Source organism: Pollachius pollachius (genome assembly GCF_949987615.1).
Source record: "Pollachius pollachius genome assembly, chromosome: 1".
In the NCBI taxonomy this organism is placed as follows: Eukaryota; Metazoa; Chordata; class Actinopteri; order Gadiformes; family Gadidae; genus Pollachius; species Pollachius pollachius.
In genome coordinates, this window is record NC_136934.1 from 3,609,557 (window position 1) to 3,624,410 (window position 14,854).

Below are 14,854 nucleotides of genomic sequence, written 5' to 3' on the forward strand. Positions count from 1 at the left end.
CCAGACTAATCAGTCGTATTGTCCTCCACTCTGCCAGCTCCTAGTCATGTCTGGCTCTGGACAGCATGCTGGGAGGCATGATGGGAACATTAGCCGAGCCACACAGAGCTATCTGGCAATTGGTCCACTTTGGCCTGGCTCTCTGATTCGTTTTTTTATTCCTGTACTTAGATATATAGATAAAAACCGTTATGGATAAAAGTCCTCCATATGGTGTTCCCAGTGCTAGACTCAGAACTATCTATTGGTAAAGAGACACAGGACAATGATTCATGGTTGAGACGCATGCAGTAAACATTTGATATAGACAGGACAATCTACAACTGAACCCAATTACCAAACAGCAGAACGAATAAATGAATGAATAACAGCAAATGTGTGCAAATGAATGCTTCAAAAAAAATCGACTTTATTTCCCGGGTCTAATGTAATGTATTGGGCTTAAGCGTGGACCGTATTCCTTACCTACCGGATGTTAAATCGGTTCCCATTTCCAGGAATGATGAATCTCAGCAGACATGGGCTGTGCTCCCGGCGTAGCGTCGGGTTATGAATGGCAGTATGGCAGTGCCACGCTGGGAATATTGAGTGTGTGGAGGCATTTTAATCTTTCTTTCTCTCTTTTATTATTTATTTCTTCTTGGCACAGCCTTCACGGTTGTATCGAGACACCCCGTTGTTTTTTCATCTGTTTGGCCGAATGCTTGAATACACATAGCAGCACACCTGTTGTCGGCTATAACAGAACAACTCTTTCCACCCCTAAACGAATGAACTGCGTCTGTGAAGGTACTCTGAGGAAACCAATCGGGTGAAACTCCGTCGTATACACTGTCGTCAAAAAGTTTCACTATGACGTTTGTGGTGTGAAAGTTATTTCTCTACAAAATGCTCTGTGAGATATGTTTATGATGACATTTCTGGTGTGAAAGTTATTTCGCGACAAAATGCTCTGTGAGATATGTTTATGATGACGTTCGAGGTGTGAAGGTTATTTCTTGACAAAAATGCTCTGTGAGATATGTTTAGGCATTATGAGTGTATTAGTGGGCTGATTTATGCGTATGAGCATGCCTATCCCACACCCATTTCTGTTTGAAAACCCATGTTTTTTGGATTAACCGGACATTATTTTTTGGATTAACCACACTTTATCAATCACTGAGAAACACATGTCGAAACCCATAATCAAATATTTTTATTTTGGGTGAAAAAAATCCAAAATGGTTATTGTGTTTAATAAGACCAGGAGAATATAGAGGTATTGCGTTTTGATTTCAAAGCAATTGAGAGTCTAGGTTCAGAAACATATCTACATCCTGTATAGTATTATGTAACACTTTACTTTGACATATCATTTAAGAATACTGCCAATGTCAACATTAGTTAACATCTTATCAGCCAAAGTATTGTTATTGGATAGGATTGTATTGGAGTGTAAACTTGCACTGAAGGGCGTATTTTTAGCCCTGTATTATTTGTTTAATGTGTGTGGGGCAGAGGTGCAGCCTATGTAAAACAATATTTTATTTCATATTATTATTATTACAGAATGGATTGCCATTAAAAAATAAAAGGCCTGTTCGCACCGGAGAAGGGGGCATGGGGTGCATGGAAGATAAACGCTCCACCATAGATCACCTCCTTGTTGACATCAATGGCCGAGCTGTGCGTTATCTACGTAGCCAGACGCAAGAAAGACCTGTCGAAATGGCGCCCTCTGCTGTCTGATAGAGGGTCCTGCGATCAAGTGCAATATTTGTAATATGTAGCCGTCTTTTGGCAGCTCGCCAATATTAAAAAAATAATATAAAGTAATAATAATAGAGGTTATATGTAACTAAAAGCAGATAAAACGTTAATAATAATAAATAATAATAATAATTTTAATCCCGAATGATCCTTGTGAAAGGGGCGGGGCTAACCGATGGCCGCTAACACATGACGTGTGATCCCACGTGAGAGGGCAGAAGTAAATAGTGTTGTTTTGATTTGTCAAACCGTGTGCCTGCGACGAAGCGGTCGGCCTTAGTTCCTTTTTCTGGCCAACATCGACCTTCAACAACATGCCCCGATTAAAAACGGTTCGTTGGATGATGTGTGATGTCGATTTAGGAAATGTGCCGTCTTGTTTTGTCTTCTTTCTAGCTAGTAACTTAGCCTTTAAATCATCGACGTAACGTCGCGTTACTGCACAGGCTAGCCCCTGTTTTAAAGGTTCAATACTAACTACATCGACTATACACATGTATATATTTATTAATATACGTATATATATCCACACAACTCCTCTAAGGTAACTCTAACACCATGTGCAGAACTTGATCTTTCCACTTAACAACTCCGTCTAGCCTTCCTGTCGCGTCAACATCAGCTGACGAGCACAAGTAACGTCGTTAAACTTGCATCTACTGCCTTTCTGTCCCTTCCCAAACCCGCTCAATGTGTAGTCGCAGGGGGTTCCACAATGTCGCCAGTGATAGACGACATCGGTGCTTTTTAGTTGAACAGAAGAAGGTTAAGGAGAGCCACCAAAAGCTCCGTGTCCTGCCATGGCTGAGGCCCGCCAGCTGAGTCCGCTGGCGGGACGGGCCGACGTCGCGGGCCCCTCCAGCCGCCAGACCTATGCAAGCTCTGCCCACTATGGGACCGTGATGAGCGGCCTCCACGACCTGAGACAGAGCGGCCTCCTGTTCGACGTGGTGCTCCTGGCGGAGGGTCGGCCCATCAAAGCCCATCGCATCCTCCTGGCCGCCGCCTGCGACTACTTTAGGTAAGGCAGGCCCTTGTCAAGGTTTGCTTGGGCTGTAAGGGTCGTACATTTTAGTTTTGATTGAGCGGCTCTGTGTCTTCTGACAGGGAATTGTTTCACCCTAGGGGGATGTTTGCCGGGGGGCTGCGCGAGGCTCAGCAGACGGAGATAGCCGTGCACGGTGTTACCCACACGGCCTTGTCGAAGCTGCTGGACTTCATCTACACCTCGGAGATCGAGCTGGACCTGGACAATGTACAGGAGGTGCTGATCGCTGCCACTCTGGTCCAGGTGAACACTCAAACACATCATACAAATTCAGATCCATAAAGGAGCTCTAGCAGGCGGTTCTTTCCATGCGAACGTCATCAATGAGTGGTGCCCTTTGTTTGATTAAGCCCTATAATCAAATGCCTGACTCACATTTACCTTCAGGGCATTTAGCAGACGCATTTATCCAAAGCGAAATTACAATAAGTACATTTGTGAAACAACAATATATCGCTGTCGGTACAGTAAGGATGTTCAAAGAACCAACTGCCAAACATTTACAGTTGCTAGGTCAACCCATTCCCCGTACACAACAAAGACGGCTGGGATAAGATGCTGCAAAAAGCTAATTTTTAAGTGCAAGGACATGAGGGGAAAAGGGGAAGCTGTGCAGAGTCTAGGTGAACTCTGAACAAGTAAGTCTTGAGTCTTTTGCGGAAGCTGGTGAGCGACTCTGCGGTCCTTACGTCGGCAGGAAGCTCGTTCCACCCTCGCGTTGCCAAAACAGAAGAGCGGTGACTTTGACGAACGACCTTTGCTTGCTCTTAGCAATTGCGGCACCAGGCGTCCAGCGGGAGGTAGTTGATCTTCAACCCAGCCGACTGACACCCGTGTGTCTAACCCTCTCTTCCTCAGATCGGGGAGGTGATCAGCTTCTGCTGCGACTTCCTCTTCGCCTGGTTGGACGAGAGCAACATCCTGGAGGTCCACAAGCTGGCGGACACGTTCGGCCTGCAGCAGCTGGAGACCAAGGTCCACGCGTACGTCCTGCAGAACATCCAGACGCTGTCCCGCACCGAGGCGTACCGACAGCTGCCGCCCGACAAGGTGCTGCAGGTCCTGAGCAGCGAGGAGCTGGAGGTGCTCAGCGAGAACGAGGTGTACGAGGCCGCGCTGCACTACCACTACAGCCCCGAGCAGGTGGAGACGGACCAGGTGTGCCTGCAGGTGGGTCCCCCTGTTGCCCCCCCCCCCCGCCCCCTCTGGGTTCTGAGCCACCACAGAGTATTCACATGGTACCGCAGAGTCGCTCACCAGCGTCCGCAAGAGACTCGAGACTCTCTTGTTCAGAGTTGACCTGGACTCTGCATAGCCTCCCCCCTTACCCCCCCCCCCCCCCCCCCCCCCCACCCCTCTCTTATTGTACGTTGTACGTCCGCGCACTTAAAAATAATGCTTAGCCGCGTGTTGCATCTTATTCTAGCTTTCTTGGTGGTATACGGGTAATGGGTTAACCTAGTGATTGTTAGTGCTTGCTTGGCACTTGGTTCTATGAACATCCTTACTGTACTGAAAGCGATATGTTGTTTCTCTTTCTTCTGAGAAACAACATGTACTTTTTATTGTAAGTGGCTTTTGATAAAAGCATGTGTGGCTTCTATTTAATGATTACAATTATGAGGAGCTAAACATTCCTTAGTGATGCTGCTGGGGTTTGTCCCGCTCCAAACGCAAACATGTAACAGTGAATATGCAACCATGGCCGCGTACATAACAAAGTGGTGTCGGGTTCTTTCCCCTTCTCCTTCCCCATGCGGAGGAAGCTTCCCGCCGTCCCTCACCCCCCCTCTCCCCTCCCCTCTCCTCCCTCCGTCTCCAGGACAACCTGAAGATGCTGGAGGCGGTGCGCTTCTGCCTGATGGAGCGGCCGGTGCTGCAGCGCCTGTACGGCCGGCTGGACGCCTGCCCGCTGAAGGAGTCGGTGGCGGCGGCGCTGCGCTACCACGAGCAGGAGGTCCTGCAGCCCGTGCTGCAGGGCCCGCTCACCCAGCCGCGCTCCAACGCCCGCTGCGTCCTGGGCTTCGGCGGCATGTACGCCACCTCGGGCGCCACCTCGGACGCCGAGGGGCTCTTCCAGGTGTTCCACCCCAGCTGGGGCGAGTGGCGGACGCTGGGGGCCGCCCAGGCCCCCCACATGTCCAACCAGGGCGTGGCCGTGCTCAACAACTTTGTTTACCTGGTGGGCGGCGACAAGAACACCAGCGGCTTCCGCGCCGAGACTCGCTGCTGGAGGTCAGCGTCTGGATGTGTTTATGAACGATTGAATGAATGAATGAATGAATGCCTTTTATAGTCACTATACACATTACAGTGAGATTAAAAGCATCTCCTTCCCAGTGCAGAGTTGAGTGTGTCTGGGTGTGTTTGAATCCTACTGGGGGTCAGCCTCTGGGTGTGTTTAGTGTGTCTGGGTGAGTTTGAATCATACTGGGGGTCAGCCTCTGGGTGTGATAAGTGTCTCTGGGTGTGTTTGAATCCTATTGGGAGGTCAGCTGCTGGATGTGTTCAGTGTGTTTGAATCCTGCTGGAGGTCAGGTCTTTATGTATTGAGGAACAACTTGGTGTGGTGGTGAAGGAGAGAAACAGACTCCGATTTCAAACGGGGGATTTGTCGGGGGCTTTAATCGCGTGCGATGCGTGATGATGTTACAAGAACGGACCGTGTTCCACGGCGTACGCTTAAGTCCGTCTATTTACAGCCCACACAGCAATCTCACTGTGTGCCTTCTTAGGTGAGCTCACACTTAATTCGATCCCGACTGTAATCGCCCCTCACAAATCCGCTTACGTCTGATTAAATCTCAGCCGATCGGAGTCGCCGCTTCTGAAGCTTGTGCCTTTTGCCGGTTGTTGCTGTGCGTTGTGTGCGTCCTCTAGGTACGACCCCCGGCACAACAGCTGGTGCTCCATCCAGCCCCTGCAGCAGCAGAGGGCCGACCACAGCGTGTGTGTCCTGGGGGAGCACATCTACGCCATCGGGGGCCGCGACTACCGCAACGAGCTGGACTCTGTGGAGCGCTACGACCCCCACACCAACACCTGGGAGTGCGTCGCCCCGCTCAAGAGAGAGGTACTTGGGGGGGGAATGTGGATTTTGGAATGTGTTTAAAGGGGACATATCATACCACCGAGTGTGGTTAGCCATTACAGGCCTTTTTTTGAATATCTGCCTCTTCTGACATCACAGGTGGCCGTGTCCACCTAGATGTGTGTAGGATAGATTGGTCTACCAGCCCGCCCAGCCCTAGCAAACGTTTCTCATCTGTCCGTCATACATTTAGGCGGACACGCCCACTTGTGCTGCGAATCACAGTATAATATGTCACCTTTTTAAAGTGTGGCTGGTCCCACTGTTTCAGCTGAAGTTTATACACTGTGGGGTTAAAAAAAGATTGTTTCGGATTGAGGGTTTATGAACACCGTGGTTACGACCAATGCAGCTTTTATGATGCTGTTTTTAGTACCGTCGTTGTGTATGAGCGATGTTGTGTGTGGAATGCGCATCCACACTCCGCATTCCATAAACAAGTTAAACGAGTTAGACGATGGGTTTACGGGAAGCCTCACACTGTCTCGGGTGCTACCTTAAAAATCAATGTCTTCCCGGAACGAGCTCCACACATCCAAACACCATTGGGATGTACTGTAAGTGCCTGGGAAGCTCAACTTTCTCTCTGACTCCCCAGTCCACCGCTTCCCAGACAGAGCTCCACACGTCAGCACACACCCCCACGGCCCTGCTTGGTCGCGACGTGGAGGTATCTCGGAAAAGCAACTCCGATGTCAACAAACGAGAAGAACGCAGTGTTCTGAGGAGACAAGAAATAGGATTTGACTCTGGTTTTCTCAAAATCAGGGTCTTACTTAAGTGTCATGATAAAATTAATTAGTGGGCATAAATGGCTATGGGGACGATCATATAAGACCATATTTAAAACAAACCAAAACGTTTTTTGGTTCAGTTGCTCGTATGTACTCGAAGGAGCCACAGGGCGGCGCTATAAACTCGTGTCATGTTGCGCTAGTGCACAGCACACCACCTCCTCCTGATTCAATGCTTAGCGGGGACTGTAGTGATAAGATGGTCATCTCCCTCCCTCCTTGATGGGAGCCTCACTCTCATGAGTTTCTATTATTATGGGGTCAGAACGGGTCAAACCTTCCCCCACAGTTGACACTAAAGTGCTGAATATGGTCCCATGGTCACGAAACGCAAGCGGGTTACGGACCCCTCGCGTCCTCCGCAAGGGCCTGACGTGGGGGGGACGCAGCAGGGGGGGACGAAGCAGCAAGGGCTGCGATTGGTCCACTCACTAAAACTGGTCATGGCGTTGTGTGAGCGTGGGGCCGTAATCAGCCCTTTAGCTCTGTGGGTGGCGTGGTGGAGGTCCGCGTGAACCCTGACACAGTGACCTGCTCGCGGTAAGCCCCCCCCCTTCCCCCCCCGGCCCACAGCCCTAGTTCCCCCATGCACCCCCCCACCCAGCACCCACCCGGCCCCCGCCTCTGGCCCTCAGGTGTACGCGCACGCGGGCACGGTGCTGGACGGACGGATGTACGTGACGTGCGGCCGGCGGGGGCTGGCGTACCTGCGGGAGACGTATTGCTTTGACCCGGCCACCGACCAATGGGCGGCCTGCGCCGAGGGGCCGGTGGAGCGGGCGTGGCACGGCGTGGCGGCCCGCAGCGGGCGCCTCTACGTGATCGGAGGGAGCAACGACGAGCACAGCTACCGCCGCGACGTGCTCAAGGTAACCCACACGCTGGAGTAGGGCTGGGCGACTTCAGCGTCAAACGATCGCAAAGCTAATACCATCGAATTTTAGGTTTTTTTTTAAATTATTTTTTTTGTACTAAATGTTTTATATAAAGTGCAGAACAACTGGATACACATCTGTACATTATTTTGGATTGCAACATTTTCTTTTGGACCATTTCGTGTTTTTCTAAGGTGAAATTTCAAAGTTCTCAGTTACAAAGTGTTTATTGGCAGAGACATGCTGAATAAATACTTCATGTTTTCAAACTCAAAAATAATCGTTTTTGAATAATCGTGATTTCAATATTGACCAAAATAATCGTGATTATGATTTTTTCCATAATCGAGCAGCCCTACACTGATGTGACGGTGTTGTTTATTGATCCGTCGGTCGTCAATGGTTTTTACTGTTTCATCTCTTCTTTTAGATTTCAGCCATTTATCGATCAGTTTTAACTGAAATAATAATGGTTTTATTTATCTTCAGATGAAGGTTTTGGTATTTGTCTTCAGATGAAGTCGCTACATTAGTTAACAGATTTGAGTCTGACAGTGACCAACAATTGGTCTCCCACTAATCCAGCCGTCTCTCCTTCCTCGCTGTGTGCGCGTGCCGCCACCAGGTGGCGTGCTTCGACCCGCAGGCCGACTCCTGGTCCCTGGTGAGCCCGCTGCCGGCGGGCCACGGGGAGCCCGGTCTGGCCGTGCTGGACGCCCGCATCTACGTGCTGGGGGGCCGCTCGCACAACAAGGGCAACCGCATGAGGTATGTGCACGTGTACGACGCCGACCTGGACCAATGGGAGGTCGGCACGCCGTTCGAGGGGCGCGTGTCGGGGCTGGCAGCCTGCGTGCTGCCGCTGCCCCGGGCCGTGATGGCCCAGGCCCGCGGCTGGCAGCAGCACGCCAAGCGGGCGTCCTGGGCGGACGCGCCCATGGAGCACTCGGAGTACTCCAGCGATGACTGAGCGGGCAAGGCACCCCCTGGTGGTCGGGGAGGGGTTTTCTTTTTTTTTTTTTTTTTGGTTGAAGTGTGCGGAGGTGGAGCTAACTGAGCCTTGTTCGTCCTGAGGGTCGCCTCTTTGGGGTCGGGGTGGGCCCCCGGGGGCTGGGTGCCCTGGGTTCGGAGTGCCTCTGAACTGATCGACGGGACACTCTCTTTCGGTTCTGATTTTGGGGTCAAACTCGTGGAAGTATTGGTTCTTCTTTCTTTCGTCTCTTCTTTGGATCACCGCTCCAGGATTTATACGTGCATGTCCAGCCGTCTCTGAAAGGCTGTTTCTACTGAGAGGACGGGAAGAACGACAAGACGGACTTCTATGCAAACAATACAGTGTTCCTTTTGATATCATGGACCGCTGGTTCCAGTCTTCCAGTGAAGACGACGTCTTGTTTGTTTTGTTACTTTTAACATGTTTGGGTTTTAAAATAGGTCATCGCAAAGGCCTGGCGACTGCTTGTTAATCTAAAGTATTATGGTGTGTCTCACTCAGTGCTAGTACTAGACGGCCAAAGTATGCCTTGTTTTCTCTGGTTGCATTTAACCTGGCTTTGGATTTTGTTCACGTTTTTCCTTTTCCAATGAAGGTGTGCCTTTTTTGTTACGCAGATATGACGGTTCAACTAAACAATACTTGTTGAGTGCTGTACTAACGACCACTAGTCACATGATTCCTTCCGTGATGTCTCAGCCATCCATCATTACGATGAGAAAGCCACGCCTTGCATTGAGTCTCAATGTGGAGGCCAGGGAAGGTAAGTGGTGGTTGAGACCCGCATAGATCTGCATACTCGTTTAGGTCATTTGTAAGTAGTTTAGGTAAAATGGCAGCAAGAAATGGTGGAAAACTAAATGCACATGTTAATGTTTGAAATCTGCATTGTTGGAAAACGTTTGAAACATGACCTTCAATAATACAAGTCAAGCATTCATATCATTCTTGCATCATGTATCTTTTGGGGTTTGATTAAAAATACATAATATATCGATTTTTTTTTTGCCTGGAGTATTCATTGTGAGTTGCACAAGGTTTCGCAGTATTCAAAGTCACACCTTTTTCATGCTTTCTTTCTTTCGTCATGTTTTTGTTTCAGACATCCATTAACCAAATGTGCTTCACACAGTTTGTCTTTGCAGATTCCCAGAAGGCACATTCCATAATCCTATCGCTCTTATCTTATGCCTTTTGACATTGACTGTTTCGTTCTGGCATGTCCATAGGTTTGTATTATTATTGGATGGAGATTTTGATGCATCTCCAAGCCATTGGTATCTATAGTCCTCTTTAAGAAAATTGATAAGTCAGTTAAAAGTCAGTTAATTCATTAAGTCAGTTAAAAGCTTTTTTTTTATATACTTTAATTTTTATTGAGTTTTTAGCATATTACAACCGCACACAGTCAGAATAAAAAATGTGTTCTATCAAAACGTGGTGTAGACAAGAAGACAAAATACATACATATGTAAAGTTAAGCACAGTTCAAGTATTTGCCTTACACTCAAATAAGTACATACTTTGAGCCAGTGTCCTTATAGTTGGTCTAAGTAAAGTATCCACTTCTGCCATCTCTTAGCATACAGATCTACCCTCAAACCTAACACACAAGTCAGGCGTTCCATTGTCCCTATTTCCTGAATGACATCAAACCATTGTTGCTGCTTAGGTGAATCAGGCTTACTTACTCAGAGCAAGACATCCCCAAAACTCAATACTACCTCTGGTGTATTCCAGGGTTCAGTGCCAGTTTATTGTGGCTTTTTAAACGACGATTGCCATAAAACCTGCTGATAAATCGTGATTGTGATTCAAGTTCGGATAGTGATATTTCTGGGGCAATGATGGTTCTGCATATTGAGGCCACAAAGGTTTTGTATTTGTGCAGATGAATCACAAGACAGAGGCAGATAGTGGTCTGGTCTCATTGGACAGTCTGCCTCAGAGGGTCTTAAAGGAGGTCTTGCAGATCCTGCACTGGACACAAATCATTTGGTTTTTGGAAATGTCTTCAATGGAGGTTTTTCCCTGTCCCTTTGGAATACTTGCCGTCAGGTGCCATCTGCTATTTGAGTATTTTCCGGCCTGCACTGAGTTGAACTTTGTGGCTTAAAGCCCTTTGACACATTTCAAATGAGAATGTGGAGATCTGTATGTGTTGTTGAACCACTTAACGCACAGAGAAAGCTCTGGAGCCTCTAGGTAGTGCTTGCGATAAGCAGACTCTAAAATATTTAGCAGTAGTAATAGTCAAAGTCTCAATCTTAGCATTTCTAGAGAACCAAGCAGAAACGACAACAGATGGGCATCAAATAAAATATAAATGTATAAATATAAATACTGAAGAAAACATGAATCAGCCCAACAGGGGTAAAATAGGAGCCTACAAGAATAAAGTGACCCAAGCAAACCGTTGTAATAAATACATGGCGTCACCGTTTGGAAATCTGCAAAGAAAATTGAACGTAAATCGAAACATATAAATACATTTATACCTGTGTTCCCCAAAAAGAGCTAGTTTTAGCCTCCCCCCCCCCCTTCACCCTGCCCCCGGTCTCCCCCAGTTCCTCTCCATTTGGCTGCTCCAGCTCCGTCCTCCTCCACCTCCCACGGCCGTCGGAGGCCGTGCCTCCGTCAGCTGCCGCCCGTCCCCGCCCTCCTACTTCACACGTGCGTGCCAAAGCCCGGTCATGTGGTCCACCGGCCGCCCTTCTCTGACACCTGAACTGAACCAGGTACCACGGGCAGGGCCAAGCCTGCCGCCATGTTCACGTGCTCCCTGTACATACACACACACACACATATATATACATATATTTATATATATACATATGTGTCACGCCCTGAGCAATGTAACAAGCAATTCATTCTGAGGACACCATTGCCGCCCGGGGCGTAGTAAAGTAAGTACTTAAGCTCGTTGGAGGAGGCCGTTGCAGATGTTTAAGTGGCTGCTGTTTTTTTTCCTTTTTAGGTGTTGCTCTTATCCGGGCCATTACTACGGCAATTAAAGCGACTAAAAGGGCCCATTGTGGAGTGCTGAACAGGGGGGGTTCGGACATGAGTGTCCAGGGAGACATGGGGACTAAGTGAGCTCTCCCCCCTGCCCTCCCCCCCGTCCCACTCCCATCCTTCTAGTTATCCGGCTGGGCTCGAGGTGGGGGAGGGGAGGGCTGTCCACTCCAGGCGATGAGGAACGGTTTCGTCCCGCTCCAAAATGGCCTCCCCGGAGTGGGAGACTCTGTTATTGATGGGCTGCAAACGGTTTCATTATACTTTATGCTGAGGTGACTCTGCTGACACCGTAGCCTTGGTAACGAGCGCGCTGTTTGGGATGAGATACGCCGCCGTCAGACGGACCACGATTTATTTAGCCACAGTGGGGCGGGACTGTTTTACAGAAGCTGGGTGAAGGGTTTTACACACAAACAGATACAGGCCGCAGGCGTGCATGCGCTCACTTGTGATTACCACACATGCACGCATACATTAAAAGGAAATAGAGACATTGTACAGAATATGCATTATTACAAAAAATTAAGTTGATTGTTTTTCAGCTTAACTCAATATAGTGGTACCTCTGTTCTGGACTAGTTTCCCAACTTCATAAATGTTCCCAATTTTTTTTTAACAATGTGCTACATTTTAAATGTCACATAGCTCAAATGAATTCAAGCAATGGTTAAGAATGACTAAGTGACTGACTGCAACAAGGGTCGGAGAACGATCTCATCGTCGTGCAACACGGACATCCTGTACACACATCTTCACATGCCCTCACGTGCGTATGGAGATAAGTGTGTTGACCAGCTGAGGGTGAAGCGTTTGACACACACACACACACACACACACACACACACACACACACACACACACACACACACACACACACACACACACACACACGGCGAGAGAAAGGAGACGGGTAGAATAGAGTAAGTGGGCAGAAGGGGGCAGTTAACTTGAGCTGAATAAAACAAGTCCCGGCAGACTATTAACACTACTTACAGAACCCCCATCCCGACCATGCTGGCCTTTACTGCGGCCATTAACAGCTCATATCCACCGAGGCAGGGGGGGGGGGCGGGGGGCAGTTTGTCCCCGCCACATCCCCTCCCCGGATTGAGGGCCGTTTAACGCTCTCTGGGACGGGGCAGAGCGGTGCAGGGGCCCTTTATGGGGCCGGTGGGTAAACCCCAGCAGGTGAGGCCTTTCACACCTCCCCCCCCTCCTGTCCGCTACCCGGGCTAGGGGCCACAATAACACAGGGGTCTTTAATGCATGCTGGGCCAACGACGACTCCAGTGTGGTCCTCATTAGATCAACAAAGAGGAAACGCAAACAAACCCAGTGGTGGTTTCCTTTGGTCACGCGGCGGGCTTCCAGAACGGGCCCCTTCAGAGGGGCCCCCAGGGGCCCGGCCACGCGCAGGACGCTGACAGGAGGAGACGCTGCTGCTGTCTGTTCTGACCCTGTTGTTAAGCGTCGGTCATGGTTGTTTTGAATTGAACACACCTGCATCCTAGCTGTAGTTTTGCACTGAGAAATGCTCTGAATGTTTTGGACAGGATGTGCGATGGATGTATTTTTTCCTGCTTCCTTCTTATTTTGGTTATTTTTCCTTTAAAACTATCGTTAAAGGGGTGATATTATGGCACCAGTTTTGAGTGTGATTAGCAGTTACAATTTGTTTGAAAATCTGCCTTTTCCTGTGCTAAGTGACATCAGAAGTAGGAGTGTCCGCCTAGACGTATGATGGATAGACTGTACTGGACTGAATCAACGTTTGCTACATTCAACTGGGTAGGCTGGTAGACTGATCTATCCAGCACACATCTAGTGGGACACGCCCACTAGTCACTGAAACACAGGAAAAGGCAGATTTTCAAACTGCTTGTAATGGCTAATCCACCTTACACCAGGTGGCATGACGTCATCCCTTTAACCACCTCGACCAGTCTTGAATGCCATTTCAGTGTACTATGATTGAAGTAGTAATCACCCACACTTTACACCTATCAGCCCCTACATGTTTCAGGTCTGTAAAGTTCAAACACCTGCATTTCCAAACTCCTTTTAAACAGCCTCATCTGCCTAACATCCACTATAAGTGAAATAAGCCAATCCAAACATGCGGTACCACTTTTAAAGTTGTTTTTTTATTTCCACAACACATTACAATTCAAGACCGGTTCCACTTCACAGGCGCCTTATATTTTATTACTTTTCTTTTCTACAAAAATAATATCGTCAAACCAAAGCCTCAAGACCTTAGTGCAAATACAAAATAAATAAACCATTGAACAATTACACAAAACTCCTAGCATAGCAAAGCCCTGCAGCAAGGGCTCATGGGAGATGTAGTCCCACTGCGGGTGGCAGACAGTCTGTGGTTCTGCTCCAGGCCTCCCTCTCGCCTGTGGCCGCTCTCCCCCCAAGACCGCAGTGTCTCGTCGGGTGCGACTCTTCGGCGCGTGCCGGCTGTCACCAGGCCTCCTCTGGGGCATGCATCCTCCCAGAGGAGGAAGAGGAGGAGGAGGAGGAGGAGGAGGAGGAAGAGGAGGGCTCAAAGTTTGGGAAAAGACCCGACAAGCAGTTCTCCCTCTCGGGGGCGGGGTCAGTCAGAGTGTCTCTTCCCAGAGCGCGCGGGGGGCAGTACCGTCGCTCACCAGCAGGAGTACGAGAAGAGCGGGTACTGGCTCCACTCGGCCACGTTGCCGTGGTGATAGCCGTGGTGCATGGCCTGGCTGCCGTACTCGGCGGGCAGGTGGTGGGGGGGGCGGAGGGGGGGGGAACTGGGCGTGGCCCGGCCCCCCCCACTGGCCCAGGCTCTGCTCGGCGGCCGCGCCGTACGGGCCGTAGACGGCGTGGTGGCCCAGCACGCCGGCCGGGGGCGGGGCCTTGGCGTGGGACACCTGGGGGGGCAGGCTCACGTTGAGCACCCCCCCGGGGTAGTCCTGGGGGGCCGCGCCGACGGCCTGCGGGTGGGGGGGCCCGCAGGGGACGGACGCCCCCGTCTCGTGGTGGTGGTGGGGGTGGGGGTGGTGCAGGGGGCGGGGCTTGGCGGCGTCGTGGTCGGGCACCGTGGCGACGTCCGGGACCCGGGACTCGAAGGGCCCCCGCCGCGCGGAGGCTGAGCTGTGGCTGCTCGCCGCGCTGGGGGTCGGCGAGGGGGACTTCCCGTAACCGTGGAACCTGGAGGACGACAAACACAGGGTCAGGTTGTGCGCGTGTGTGTATTGTACGTGTGTGTGTGTGTGCGTTTTGCTTTGTGCACATTGGTGTGCATGCGTATGT

At 49.9% G+C, this 14,854-nt stretch overlaps 2 protein-coding genes across 3 annotated transcripts in view; one reads left to right on the forward strand and one right to left on the reverse strand.

Moving 5' to 3' along the window:
* Nucleotides 1-1,965: 1,965 nt before the first annotated feature.
* On the forward strand, nucleotides 1,966-9,541 carry klhl22 (kelch-like family member 22). Of its 2 annotated transcripts, none has more exons than XM_079728876.1 (8): nucleotides 1,966-2,084; nucleotides 2,451-2,773; nucleotides 2,860-3,043; nucleotides 3,659-3,970; nucleotides 4,623-5,035; nucleotides 5,681-5,873; nucleotides 7,321-7,554; nucleotides 8,186-9,541. In XM_079728876.1, the coding sequence occupies exons 2-8, from the start codon at nucleotides 2,553-2,555 to the stop codon at nucleotides 8,528-8,530; spliced, it is 1,902 nt and encodes a 633-aa protein (XP_079585002.1). In that variant the 5' UTR covers nucleotides 1,966-2,084; nucleotides 2,451-2,552; the 3' UTR covers nucleotides 8,531-9,541. The 2 variants fall into 2 exon arrangements, with proteins under 2 accessions (XP_079585002.1, XP_079585003.1); XM_079728877.1 differs by having other exon boundaries at nucleotides 2,878-3,043.
* A 4,681-nt stretch (nucleotides 9,542-14,222) lies between these two features.
* Nucleotides 14,223-14,854, reverse strand: part of tbx16 (T-box transcription factor 16) — a gene marked incomplete at both ends in the record, with an annotated part of 5,682 nt that continues 5,050 nt past the window's right edge. Inside the window, 2 exon segments of the mRNA XM_079750331.1 lie at nucleotides 14,223-14,348; nucleotides 14,350-14,752. Of these exon segments, the coding sequence (XP_079606457.1) occupies nucleotides 14,223-14,348; nucleotides 14,350-14,752 (529 nt within the window).

What these genes read in the sequence shown, in the direction of transcription:
- klhl22 (XM_079728876.1), top strand. Translation starts at nt 2,553, where the DNA reads ATGGCTGAGGCCCGCCAGCTGAGTCCGCTGGCGGGACGGGCCGACGTC. An exon ending in CGGACCAGGTGTGCCTGCAG is followed by an intron (nt 3,971 to 4,622) that starts GTGGGTCCCCCT and finishes CTCCGTCTCCAG; the next exon opens with GACAACCTGAAGATGCTGGA. An exon ending in ACCGCCGCGACGTGCTCAAG is followed by an intron (nt 7,555 to 8,185) that starts GTAACCCACACG and finishes TGCCGCCACCAG; the next exon opens with GTGGCGTGCTTCGACCCGCA.